Consider the following 12,833-nt stretch of genomic DNA (forward strand, 5'->3'; position numbering starts at 1 on the left):
TGTGTTTTCCTTATTCAACTAAATATATTCTTGAAAAAAATATAAATTATATATATTCTTAGTTCTTGAAAATCATGAGTATAATATCATTAAGAATAGTAACAGAGCCCTTGCTATGTGCCAGGCACTCACTGTGCTAAGCAGTTTACATACATTATTTCATGTGATTGTCACAGCAACCCTAAGAGGTGAATGTTATCTACCTACCCCCATTTTATAGCCACAGAAACTGAGGCTCAGAGGGGTTAATCAATTTGGCCATGATCTCAAACCCATAAGTGCTGAGCTAGAATCTGACTTCACACCATTTGTTTTATTATAACAGTGTTAGACTAAAAATCACCAGCTAAGAGCTTGTAATCTCAGTCAGTGTAGTTGATGATTCTCATGTATGTGCATGTAAGTTTGTATCACAAAGATCTAAAAGGCACTTGCTTACAGTGTTATTCCTTAAAACAAACAACACAGCCAGGAGGATTTCAAGTGAACCTGTGTTCAAAACTGGTTAATCCGGAGCAAGCTGGTGGTGCCCGGGGAAGAACAAGACTTAGGCCAAACCAAACCCATTGCCGTCCACTCCATTCTGACTCATAGCGACCCTACAGGACAGAATAGAACTGCCCCACAGAGTTTCCCAGGCTGTAAATCTTTACAGAAGCAGACTGCCACATCTTTCTCCTGTGGAGCGGCCAGTGGGTTTGAACCTTCAACCCTAAATTTACACCAGTGGTTCTCAAACTGTATCTACATCAGAATCACCTGGAGGGCTTATTAAATCACAGATTACCAGGCCTCATCCTTAGATTCTCTGATTCAATAGGTCCAGAATGGAGCCTGACAATTGGTATTTCTAACAAGTACCCAGGTGATGCTGATGCCCCTGGTCTGGGGACCCCTCTTGGAGAACCACTGATAATAATTTTAAAACAGCATAAAAGAAAAAAAAAAAAAAAACTGACCTAGTCTAGACATGGGAATTCAGTGAATTATTGCTGCCGCTGGCAAGCAAATGAAAGTGTGTTTTATTCATGTCATCCAGGGTGATTTTGCTTTAAATTGTTAATTGGCACTTTTCTATTCCCTCTCAAGAAAGCCAGCATGATTATGTTTTATCAGTTTAGTGAAACACTGATAATGTAACCCATACTAGGCCACATACTTCCTTTTAAATCATCGCTAGAAGTTGGCTCGATTTTAATCAGGGCTCTAGGCCAATGCCCGGGCCCTGGTGGCAAAGTGGTTAAGCGTTCAGCTGCTAACCAAAAGGTTGGCAGTTGGAATCCACCAGCCACTCCTTGGAAACCCTGTGGAGCAGTTTACTATGTCCTAGAGGGTCATTATGAGTCGAAATCAACTCAACAGCAGTAAGTCATGGGTCAGGCCAGTGCCATTTTTAACTAAAAAATTATGATGTAGGGGTAAGGAAACAGCTATAATCTGGCTTTCATATAACGCTTCTGGATAATGGAGAATACGCCTGAAGGTTTTTCATCAGGGGCTGGGGAAGTGAATGGGGACAGAAGTGGCTGAGTTGCTGCTGGAGGATCTCCAGGTGGGCTGAGTTGCCCATCTGTTTAACAATTGGATTAGAATTCACAAAGGCCCTGAGAAGTTGGAAAGGTGCTGGGAGGCAAACAGATTAAATTTAATGAAGGCAAAGGCAGAGTACTATATTTGGAGCACACAAACTGAGCTATATAACTATAGGCTGAGTGGAGACCAAAAATCATTCATTGTATAAAAAGCAAGTAGGACTCTTGGAAAAAGAAAATAAATGCAGCCTTCAGAAAATGAATGGTAATATATAGCATACCTCATTCACATTACATTTGTACAACAGATTTGCTGTTATATAGATAGATATAATACACCCATTTTACAGATAATCAACCTGAGTTTCAAACTGATTTAAGAATCACTCCAGCAGACATTTCTTTATTCTTATTTTAATCAGCTTTGTTGAAGTGAGGATCCTCATTATATAGGTTTCAGAAACCTCCACAGAAATCAAAGAAATGTAACTTGAGTTGGGAAAATGGAGCTTATGATGAAATGTTAGAAAATTTAGGCTATTTAGTCCCAAAAGGAGAAGGCTGAACAAACCTGGTTCTTACAAATGGGATCAGCTTTCTGTGTCCAGGGTTTAGGTCACTGTAATCCTTGTGAGCTAGTCTCTTGGGTAGGGCATTTCTTCTTTTATTCTTTTAACAAGTATTCATTGGGTACCCACTATGTGGCAGGCTCTGGGCTAGACACCGAAGGTACTAAAAAGTGAACAAATGGATACTTTTTGGCTTCATAAAATTTATACTCTAGAAGCTCCAAGAATAGAGGATTTTTTTTTTTTTTTCTCATTTGCTACATTAGCAATGGAACAGGAGTAAGGATACCTGGCTTCTAGCCTTGGCTCTGGAGTGAACTGTGAGATTCTAGGAGATACCTCCTTAGGGCTTAACTCGAAAACTCCAAGGGCCTTTCCTAAAATGTCTTATAAATTAGTTGAGTGCCTCATGAGTAAATATGATAGCCTGTCGGTAGCTAGCATGGTAGCACTAACCTAGTGCCTTGAGTGGATTTCAACGCATAGCAACCCTACAGGACAGGGTAGACCTGCCCCCAAGGGTTTCCAAAGCAGTAATCTTTACGGAAGCAGAGTGTCACATCTTTCTCCCGTGGAGCAGCTGGTAGGTTCAAACTACAAACCTTTTAGTTATCAGCCAAGGACTTAACCACTGCACCACCAGGGCTCTTGGTAAACCCAGACCCTGGGTAGCTGCTATAATTAATTCCTTTTAAGCTGAATTTGTCTCAGCATGTAAGAGAATGATGCCATCTAGTGGACATCAGAGAGTAGGGCTACATATTCCACAAACTGCAAGGGAAAGTATACTTACTATGAGACTCTGATTTTCATTAGGTTCAAATACTGAACCATTCATTGCCTATTAAAATTGCTATAAGATTTATTACAACAAGTGTCTTTTTTCTAAACTATCTCCCAGTGTTTGAGGAATTATCTGTTTTGGTAGACAGTCACATATTATTCTGGAAACGCTGGTGGCGTGGTGGTGAAGAGCTCTGGCTGCTAACTAAAAAGTCGGCAGTTCGAATCCACCAGGCACCCCTTGGACACCCTATGGGGCAGTTCTACTCTGTCCTATAGGGTTGCTATGAGTCAGAACAGACTTGACAGCAATGGGTTTGGTTTTATTTTAATTTTTATTTTACCAGACTATATTATGACAACAGTGTAGACTGATTCTTGCCAATTAAAAAAAAAAAAAAATCAAAAGTCTGGAATGATTTGAATTCTTCCCAAAGGCAAAAGGATGAATCCATTATTTCTCAAGAACTTTCTGGTCTTCATGACTCTATTTAGATTTATGATACACAGAAACCAGGGCTTTGAACCGGTTCTACGTGGTTCAGTCATAGCCGACAGAAAACTAATGCTAAAATACTATAATCGGAAGAAAGAAAAAGAGACACTGTGACCTTAACATAAGACTTTCTGAAATCTCAGTGGAGTATTGTGTGTGTGTGTGTAGTGGAATTCGGGCACGGTACTGGTAGTAGCAGTTTTTTTTCCTTTGCAAACTTATACATAAAAGGCGTAAGGCATCTTGCCCTTGTATTCTATATGACATATCTAGCTGCATGGAAGCTCTAAATTATCGATGATAAGCCTATTTCTTACAAGAAGAGTATAAGAGATTTTCCTTTCCCAACTACCTAGATGTAGGTTTATTGCACAGGTTTTCAGACCTTTCTGATTTTTTATAAATGCTTGAAAGGAGAATACTTATTTCTTCTTGGCCTGAGGGCAAACCATGATTTCCATACCAGTCACACTTACCCTCCATCTGGATACAGATTTGTATTGTGACCGGGGCTTTGGTGATATAATCTGGGCGCAGAGACATGCTAAAGAAAGGATAAGGTATATGAAAGGATGTTTATTCCACACTGGAAAAAACATCAGATAACCCTTTCTTTTGATGATACTTCTCCATTGAAAGGAGAAGCCATGGGACTATTTTTAGCATTAAAATATTTTAAATATTCAGGAAGCACCCTTGGAAAATTTTCTTACAGACATTCTGGCGGAAGGGAATTTGTGGGGATCATGTTACTAGTTTTACAGTGAAACCCGGCAGCTTAATGGCTATGAAGTTTTACACACCAAAGCCTGGGAGTTCCCAGCAGTGGCACTGTTACCTTGTCCATCTCAAACATCCCCTTTGGCCTAACATAGCTGTTCTTCATTGTGTGTTAGTTTTAAAAATAATTTGTTGTTGTTGAAAATATACACAGCAAAAAATATACCAGTTCAACAATGTCTACATATAAAATTTAGTGACATTGATTACATTAACTTGTATAACCATTCTCACCATCCTTTTCCAAATTATTCCTCTACCATTAACATAAACTCACTGCCCCCTGAGCTTTCTCTCTAACCTTTAGAGTGCCTGTTATCAGTCTGATCCCATATATACCATTCTTTAAAAGAGCGCAAAGCTCAAGACAGACATTTTTTTTTTATGGTTTAAAGAGGACTTCAGAGGATATTTTTGGTTTCAGGTTTAAAGATTATCTCGGGGCAATAGTTTTGGGGTTTCATCCAGCTTCTATGGCTCCAGAAATTCTGGATTACATGAGAATTTCAAATTCTATTCTGTATTTTCCCCTTTTTGATCAGGATTCTTCTATAGACTCTTTGATCAAAATGTTCAATAATAATAGCCAGGCACCATCCAGTCTGTTCTTCATGCCAAAAAATATTCCTCCTAAAAACCATACACAATCACCCACCACCAGGTCTGCCTGCTTTTTCCTCCCTGGTAGCTCAAATCCATGATCTCACCACCGAATAGATTGTACAATCTCTTTGCTCCTTTTCCCTTCTCAAGATTTTTTCTCCTTGCTACCCCCAATTTCAGACATTTTAAGTATGATTTTTTTTTTTTTTTTTTATGCACTAGCACTTAAGACTGTAATAGAAAAAGGAGCCCTTTGATATAGGATATCCTGTGTGAAGGATGCTGGAGTATTAGAACAGCCTGTAGTAGAATGGCCCTCTCATCCTATGAGCGTGTTTAGAGCTTTCCTCCCTTGCGACAGTATTTTTATACCCTGTATACTCTCATTATATTGGAGTTGTGATAAACTATGTCTGCTAAAGCATAGTTTTCTTTTTTTCAGGGGGTGCACAGTATGATCAAAATCACATTATCCTCAACACTGGCAGCAAAGAGAAGTTAACACAAGTGTGGGAAGCCTTGGTCCTGTAAACCTGAAGAAAGAATGCAACACCAGTCTTTCTGGGGGGCCTTCCAGACACCTTATTATGATTTTTTTTTTAAAAAGGAGCAGTGCTGATGGAAGAGCCAAGAGGAAAGATGGAGCTACTCCTTCACTAATTCTAAATGCAATCTTGAATCACATTGCTATATGCCCAGGGGAGGTGTCTCATCTTTTCAAAAGACTCTAATAATTTTAAACCAATATTTTGTCCTTCTTTCATTTCTTGTGTTTCACTTCCTTTCAGTAGCTGTTTAAACAGGTTGTCTCATGAACAGCTTTTGGTGTTTTTAAAAAAGGTTGTATCAAAACTTCAGGACTGTAAATTTTAAATTATTTCCAAAGACAGTGACAGGAGAGAGTATGAACAAATTTACCGGCTTTGTGGACCTACAAATCCCTTACACGTCAACAGAAAGGGTAAAAGCTTAAGTCTGTAAGGTGGAAGACTATTTACTATTAGGGAAGAAATACTTCATTAGGCTTGTAATTTAGTCCTTGACCTTGCTTTTCCTATAATCATTAATTATGCTGTACAGCAAAGTAAGGATGGCCTTATATATTCGGACATATTTTAAAGAATTGAATAAGTATAAACAAAATATGATTTTCCTCCAGTTAATATTAAAAATTAGTAAATTGGCAAGTCCATATCTGCTAACATCTATTAGCAGGATTTGGGCTATTTTAATTCACTCGTGGGCTGCCCTAGAATGTTACAAATGAGCATTGCTTAATGCCTTTCTCACAGATGCTACCGGAGCAGTATTACCACCATCTAATTTATTAGCCCATCCTTACTCACCTACAGCTAGTGCTTCATCAACGCTCAATCCTGCCTCAGTTCTCTTGGCCTAATTTCCTGCCTGCCAATCAGGTTCATGGGCACAAGGCCCTGCACGGGGCTGACTTCCCTGTAGCGTTCCACAGCAGCGCTCCTGGGCGAAGACTGCTGGTGGAACAGCCTTGGCATGCGGTTACTGTAGCCCCTAGCGTCACTGACTTCTGGCAGCAGAACCTCGAGGTGCAGAAGTCAGGAGGGTGACTAGCAATTCCTCCAGAAAGTGAAGCAAAGCAGACCTTAGGGAATGTTTCTTGGTTGAATCTGAGAACTCTGAAAATCCTACAATGCAGCATGTCAAGAAAGAAAACTGAAAATATTTAACTGCTGACAATACACTGGCCCAGATGGTACTGTTCAAACACAGGGTTCTAGTTTTGAACAAAGCTGACAAACGTTCCTTGAATAGATACTTCCCCTTTTTGTCCTCCTCATCACTGAATATTGGGGCTTTTGTCAAAGGTAGAACGAATCTTATATCCTTTTCAAGTCTGTTCAAGTGTGTTTCCAATTCGGAAATTCTGATTCTCTCTGGAGTCTATGGCAGGCAATTATGGTCGTCAGAACAGTTTATTGTCAGTTTTCAAAGAAAATTCACACAGGTACAACAGCAGCCATCATGTCTGTCTTGTTCTTAGAGTATAGCTCGGATTCTTAGGCCTTTTGTGTGTATCATTACAGTATGGTGGGGAAGACATTCTACAATAGCCTGTGTTGAATTATCTCTTGCATAAATTTGTTTCTGGTTAACTGTACTGATGAAATCTGGTAGAATCCATTCATTAGCCATCGTGTAACACTTCAAAGACAGTTACCTGGCATATTAGAAGCAAATGTCTGACTGATTAGGATGAGGCAGGTCTCAGGGGTGCTGGACTCACAGCAGGGAAAGTTTTGCTGACTACCCTCTTTCTGCACTCAAGGTCAAAAGGGGTATGCTCCACTTTCTGAGGGTGGAGGTAAGGGTGAGTCCCAGCTCATCCCCCCTGCCTCAAGTTTTTACCCTTCACTATCGCCTGGGAGCCTTCAAAGGAAAGGAGCTGAGATGGTTCCAGATGGAAGTCAAGAGCAGCTTATATTTCCAACTAGAAAAGTGCATTTTTTTTTTCCTCTCTTGAAATAAATGTGTACTGGTGAGAGCTGCAATTCATCCAACATGCTGCCAAATGAGTGACAAGAATAAACCAAGTAGAAAGTTACCTGAAATAGAGGTCTACACCAAAGCTAGAGGCTAGTATCTAAGGTGCAGTAATGGGAATGAGGACAACAGGACACAAAGAACATTTTAAATGAACAGAGGGACAGAGTAGAAGTACAAAAGCTCACACCACAATGGATTTACTGGCGAGATACCTAAAGGCAGGCATCTGAGTTCAGAAAGGAGCGCTTTAGGGCCTGCTGGAGTCCCCAGAAAAACTCTGAAACAGGTTTCAGATGTCAAAACAGGCCCAGCCCCTATGAAAAATTAAAAACAGTTGTTAGAAACTTCAACCCTATCTTTCAACTTAAAAAGTAAACAACTAAGTTGCTGGCCAGATTTTTTTTCATTTTTGTTATTTTTTATTGTGCTTCATGTGAATGTTTGCAGCTCAAGTTAATTTCTCATACAAAAATTTATACACATTTTTATGTGACCCTAGTTGCAATCCCTGTAATGTGACAGCACACTCCCCTTTCCATCCCTGGTTTCCCACGTCCATTCAACCAGCTCCTATCCCTTCCTGCCTTCTCATCCTGCCTTCGGCCAGGAGCTGTCCATTTAGTCTCATGTATCTACTTGAACTAAGAAGCACACTCTTCATGAGTATGACTTTATGTTTTATACTCCAGTCTAATCTTTGTCTGAAATGTTGACTTCGGGAATGGTTTTAGTTCTGGGTTAAGAGACAGTCTGGAGGCCATGTCTTCTGGGGTTCCTCTAGTCTCAGACCATTAAGTCTGGTCTTTTTTAGGTGAATTTGAGTTCTGTATCCCGCTTTTTTCCTGCTCCATCAGGGACTCTGTTGTGTTCCCTATCAGGGCGTCACTGGTGATAGCCGCGCACCATCTATTTCTTCTGGTCTCAAGCTGAGGAAGTCTCTGCTTTACGTGCCCCTTTTGACCCTGGGGCGTAGTGGTTAAGTGCTACAGCTGCTAACCAAAGGGCCGGCAGTTTGAATCTGCCAGGCGCTCCTTGGGAACTCTATGAGGCAGTTTTACTGTCCTGTAGGGTCACTATGAGTCGGAATTGACTCAATGGCACTGGGTTTGGGTTTTGGGTTTGTCTGTTGGGCTAATATTTTCCTTGTGTCTTTGGTGTTTTTCATTCTCCTTTGCTCCAGGTGGGCTGGGACTAATTGCATCTTAGATGGCTGCTCGCTAGCTTTTAAGACCCCAGACGCAACTCACCAAAGTGGGATGCAGAACATCTTCTTAATAACTTTGTTATGCCAATTGACCTAGATGTCTCCAGAAACCACGGGCCCCAGACCCTGCCCCTACTACTCTGTCCCTCAAAGTGTTTGGCCGTGTTCAAGGAATGTCTTAGCTTTTGGTTTAACCCAGTTGTGCTGACATCCCCTGTACTGTGTGTTGTCCTTCCCTTCACCTAAGACAACTCCCTGGTGCCATAATGGTTAAGAGCTACAGCTGCGAACCAAAAGGTATGCAGTTTGAATCCACCCGGTGCTTCTTGGAAACTCTACGGGACAGTTCTACTTTTTCCTGTAGGGTCACTATGAGTTGGAATCGACTCAACAGCACCGGGTTTGATTTTTGGTTTTGGTATCTAGTTAGTGAATTCTCCCCACCCTTGTAACCATAAAAGAATGTTTCCTTCTGGGTTTAAACCTTTTCTTGAGTTCTTATAATAGTGGTCTCATACAATATTTGTTCTTTTGTGACTAATTTCACTCAGCATAATGCCTTCCAGATTCATTCATGTTATGTTTTGCAGATTGATCATTGATCTTTATTGTTGTGTAGTATTCCATTGTGTGTATGTGGCATAATTTATCCACTCATCTGTTGATGGGCACCTAGGTTGTTTCCAACTTTTTGCTATTGTAAGCAGTGCTGCAGTGAACATGGGTGTGCATATACCTATTTGTGTGATGGCTCTTATTTCTATGGGTATATCCGAAAGAGTGGGACTGTTACATCGTATGGTACTTCTATTTCTAGCTTTTTTTTTTTTTAATAACTTTTATTAAGCTTCAAGTGAACGTTTACAAATCCAATCAGTCTGTCACATATAAGTTTACATACATCTCACTCCCTACTCCCACTTGCTCTCCCCCTCTTGAATCAGCCCTTTCAGTCTCTCCTTTCTTGACAATTTTGCCAGCTTCCCTCTCTCTCTATCCTCCCATCCCCTCTCCAGACAAGAGTTGCCAACACAATCTCAAGTGTCCACCTGATATAATTAGCTCACTCTTCATCAGCGTCTCTCTCCCACCCGCTGACCAGTCCCTTTCATGTCTGATGAGTTGTCTTCGGGGATGGTTCCTGTCCTGTGCCAACAGAAGGTCTGGGGACCATGGCCGCCGGGATTCCTAAAGTCTCAGTCAGACCATTAAGTTTGGTCTTTTTATGAGAATTTGGGGTCTGTATCCCACTGATCTGCTCCCTCAGGGGTCCTCTGCTGTGCTCCCTGTCGGGGCAGTCATCGATTGTGGCCGGGCACCAACTAGTTCTTCTGGTCTCAGGATGATGTAGGTCTCTGGTTCATGTGGCCCTTTCTGTCTCTTGGGCTCTTAGTTGTCGTGTGGCCTTGGTGTTCTTCATTTTCCGTTGCTCCAGGTGGGTTGAGACCAATTGATGCATCTTAGATGGCCGCTTATTAGCATTTAAGACCCCAGATGCCACATTTCAAAGTGGGATGCAGAATAATTTCATAATAGAATTATTTTGCCAATTGACTTAGAAGTCCCCTCAAACCATGTTCCCCAGACCCCCGCGCTTGCTCCGCTGACCTTTGAAGCATTCATTTTATCCCGGAAACTTCTTTGCTTTTGGTCCAGTCCAATTGAGCTGACCTTCCATGTATTGAGTGTTGTCTTTCCCTTCACCTAAAGCAGTTCTTATCTACTGATTAATCAATAAAAAAACCCTCTCCCACCCTCCCTCCCTCCCCGCCTCGTAACCACAAAAGTATGTGTTCTTCTCAGGTTTACTGTTTCTCAAGATCTTATAATAGTGGTCTTATACAATATTTGTCCTTTTGCCTCTAATTTTGCTCAGCATAATGCCTTCCAGGTTCCTCCATGTTATGAAATGTTTCAGAGATTCGTCACTGTTCTTTATCGATGCGTAGTATTCCATTGTGTGAATATACCACAATTTATTTACCCATTCATCCGTGGATGGACACCTTGGTTGCTTCCAACTTTTTGCTATTGTAAACAGAGCTGCAATAAACACGGGTGTGCATATATCTGTTTGTATGAAGGCTCTTGTATCTCTAGGGTATATTCCCAGGAGTGGGATTTCTGGGTTGTATGGTAGTTCTATTTCTAACTGTTTAAGATAACGCCAGATAGATTTCCAAAGTGGTTGTACCATTTTACATTCCCACCAGCAGTGTATGAGAGTTCCAATCTCTCCGCAGCCCCTCCAACATTTATTATTTTGTGTTTTTTGGATTAATGTCAGCCTTGCTGGTGTGAGATGGAATCTCATCGTAGTTTTAATTTGCATTTCTCTAATGGCTAATGATCGAGAGCATTTTCTCATGTATCTGTTGGCTGCCTGAATATCTTCTTTAGTGAAATGTGTGTTCATATCCTTTGCCCACTTCTTGATTGGGTTGTTTGTCTTTTTGTGGTTGAGTTTTGACAGAATCATGTAGATTTTAGAGATCAGGCGCTGGTCGGAGATGTCATAGCTGAAAATTCTTTCCCAATCTGTAGGTGGTTATTTCTAGCTTTTTAAGGCAGCACCAAATCGATTTTCAAAGTGGTTGTACCATTTTATATTCCCACCAGCAGTGTGTAAGTGTTCCAGTCTCTCCACAGCCTCTCCAGCATTTATTATTTTGTGTTTTTTGGATTAATGCCAGCCTTGTTGGGGTGAGATGGTATCTCATTGTAGTTTTGATTTGCATTTCTCTGACGGCTAATGATCGTGAGCATTTCCTCATGTCTGTTAGCCACCTGAATGTCTCCTTTGGTGAAGTGCCTGTTCATATCCTTTTTCCATTTTTTAATTGGGTTATTTATCTTTTTGTTGAGGTTTTGCAGCATCCTGTAGATTTTAGAGATCATACCCTGATCGGATATGTCGTAGCCAAACATTTTTCCCCGTCTGTGGGTTGCCTTTTTACTCTTTTCATGAAGTCTTTGGATGAGCATAAGGGTTTGATTTTTCAGGAGCTCCCAGTTATCTAGTTTCTCTTCTGGTGTTGTGCATTGTTAGTTATGTTTTGTACTCTGTTTATGCCATGTATTAGGGCTCCTAGTGTTCTCCCTATATTTTCTTCCATGATCTTTATCGTTTTAGATTTTATATTTAGGTCTTTGATCCTTTTTGAGTTAGTTTTTGTACATAGTGTGAGGTATGGGTCATTTCATTTTTTTGCAGATGGACATCCAGTCTGCTGGCACCATTTGTTAAAGAGACTGTCTTTTCCCCATTTAATGAACTTTGGGCCTTTGTCAAATATCAGCTGCTCATCCGTGGATGAATTTACGTCTGGATTCTCAAGTCTGTTCCACTGGTCTATGTATCTGTTGTATTCGTACCAGGCTGGTTTGACTACTGTGGCAGTATAATAGGTTCTCAAATCGGGTATTGTGTGGCTTCTCACTTTGTTCTTCTTCTTCAGTAATGCTTTACTTATCCAGGGGTTCTTCCCTTTCCATATGAAGTTGGTGATTTGTTTCTTCACCTTGTTAAAAAATGTCACTGGAATGTGGACTGGGATTGCGTTGTATCTGTAGATCGCTTTGGATAGAACTGACGTTTTCACAATGTGGAGTCTTCCTATCCATGAGCATGGTATGTTTTTCCACGTATGTAGGTCTCTTTTGGTTTCTTGCAGTGGTGTCTTGTAGTTTTCTTTGTATAGGTAGGTCTTTTACGTTTCTGGTTAGATTTATTTCTAAGTGTTTTATCTTCTTGGGGGGTATTGTGAATGGTATTGATCTGGTGATTTCCTCTTTGAAGTTCTCTTTGTTGGTGTAGAGGAATCCCACTGATTTTTGTATGTTCATCTTGTATCCTGATACTTTCTTAAAATCTATTAGCTCCAATAGTTTTCTTGAGGATTCTTTGTGGTTTTCTGTGTATAAGATCATATCATATGCAAATAGGGATACTTTTACTTCTTCCTTGCTTAGTCATCAAGTGCTGCAGAAATACCACAAGTAGATGGCTTTAACAAACAGAAATTTGTTTCTTCACAGTAAAATAGGCTAAAGTCCAAATTCAGGGCATCAGCTCCAGGGAAAGGTTTTCTCTCTCTGTCGGCCTTCTCATCAATCTTCCCCTGTACTAGGAGCTTCTCTGCACAGGACCCTGAGTCCAAAGGATGCACTCTACTACTGGCACTGCTTTCTTGGTGGTATGAGGCCCCCGCGTCTCTCTGTTAGTTTCTCTCTTTTATATTTCAAAAGAGATTGCCTCAAGACACAATCCAATCTTGTAGATTGAGTCCTGCCTCACTAACACAACTGACACCCCCTCCCCATTAATATCAGAGAGGCAGGAT

The 12,833-nt window shown here is 40.7% G+C and overlaps 1 protein-coding gene across 1 annotated transcript in view; it reads left to right on the forward strand.

The window, feature by feature from the left end:
• Positions 1-5,508, forward strand: part of CRYBG1 (crystallin beta-gamma domain containing 1) — a 69,800-nt gene extending 64,292 nt beyond the window's left edge. Inside the window, exon 20 of the mRNA XM_064289331.1 lies at positions 5,206-5,508. Coding sequence (XP_064145401.1) covers positions 5,206-5,294 — 89 coding nt within the window. The 3' untranslated portion in view covers positions 5,295-5,508. The remainder of the gene's footprint in view (positions 1-5,205) is intronic.
• Positions 5,509-12,833: the final 7,325 nt, after the last annotated feature.

Source organism: Loxodonta africana, chromosome 1, assembly GCF_030014295.1.
Source record: "Loxodonta africana isolate mLoxAfr1 chromosome 1, mLoxAfr1.hap2, whole genome shotgun sequence".
Lineage (NCBI taxonomy): Eukaryota > Metazoa > Chordata > Mammalia > Proboscidea > Elephantidae > Loxodonta > Loxodonta africana.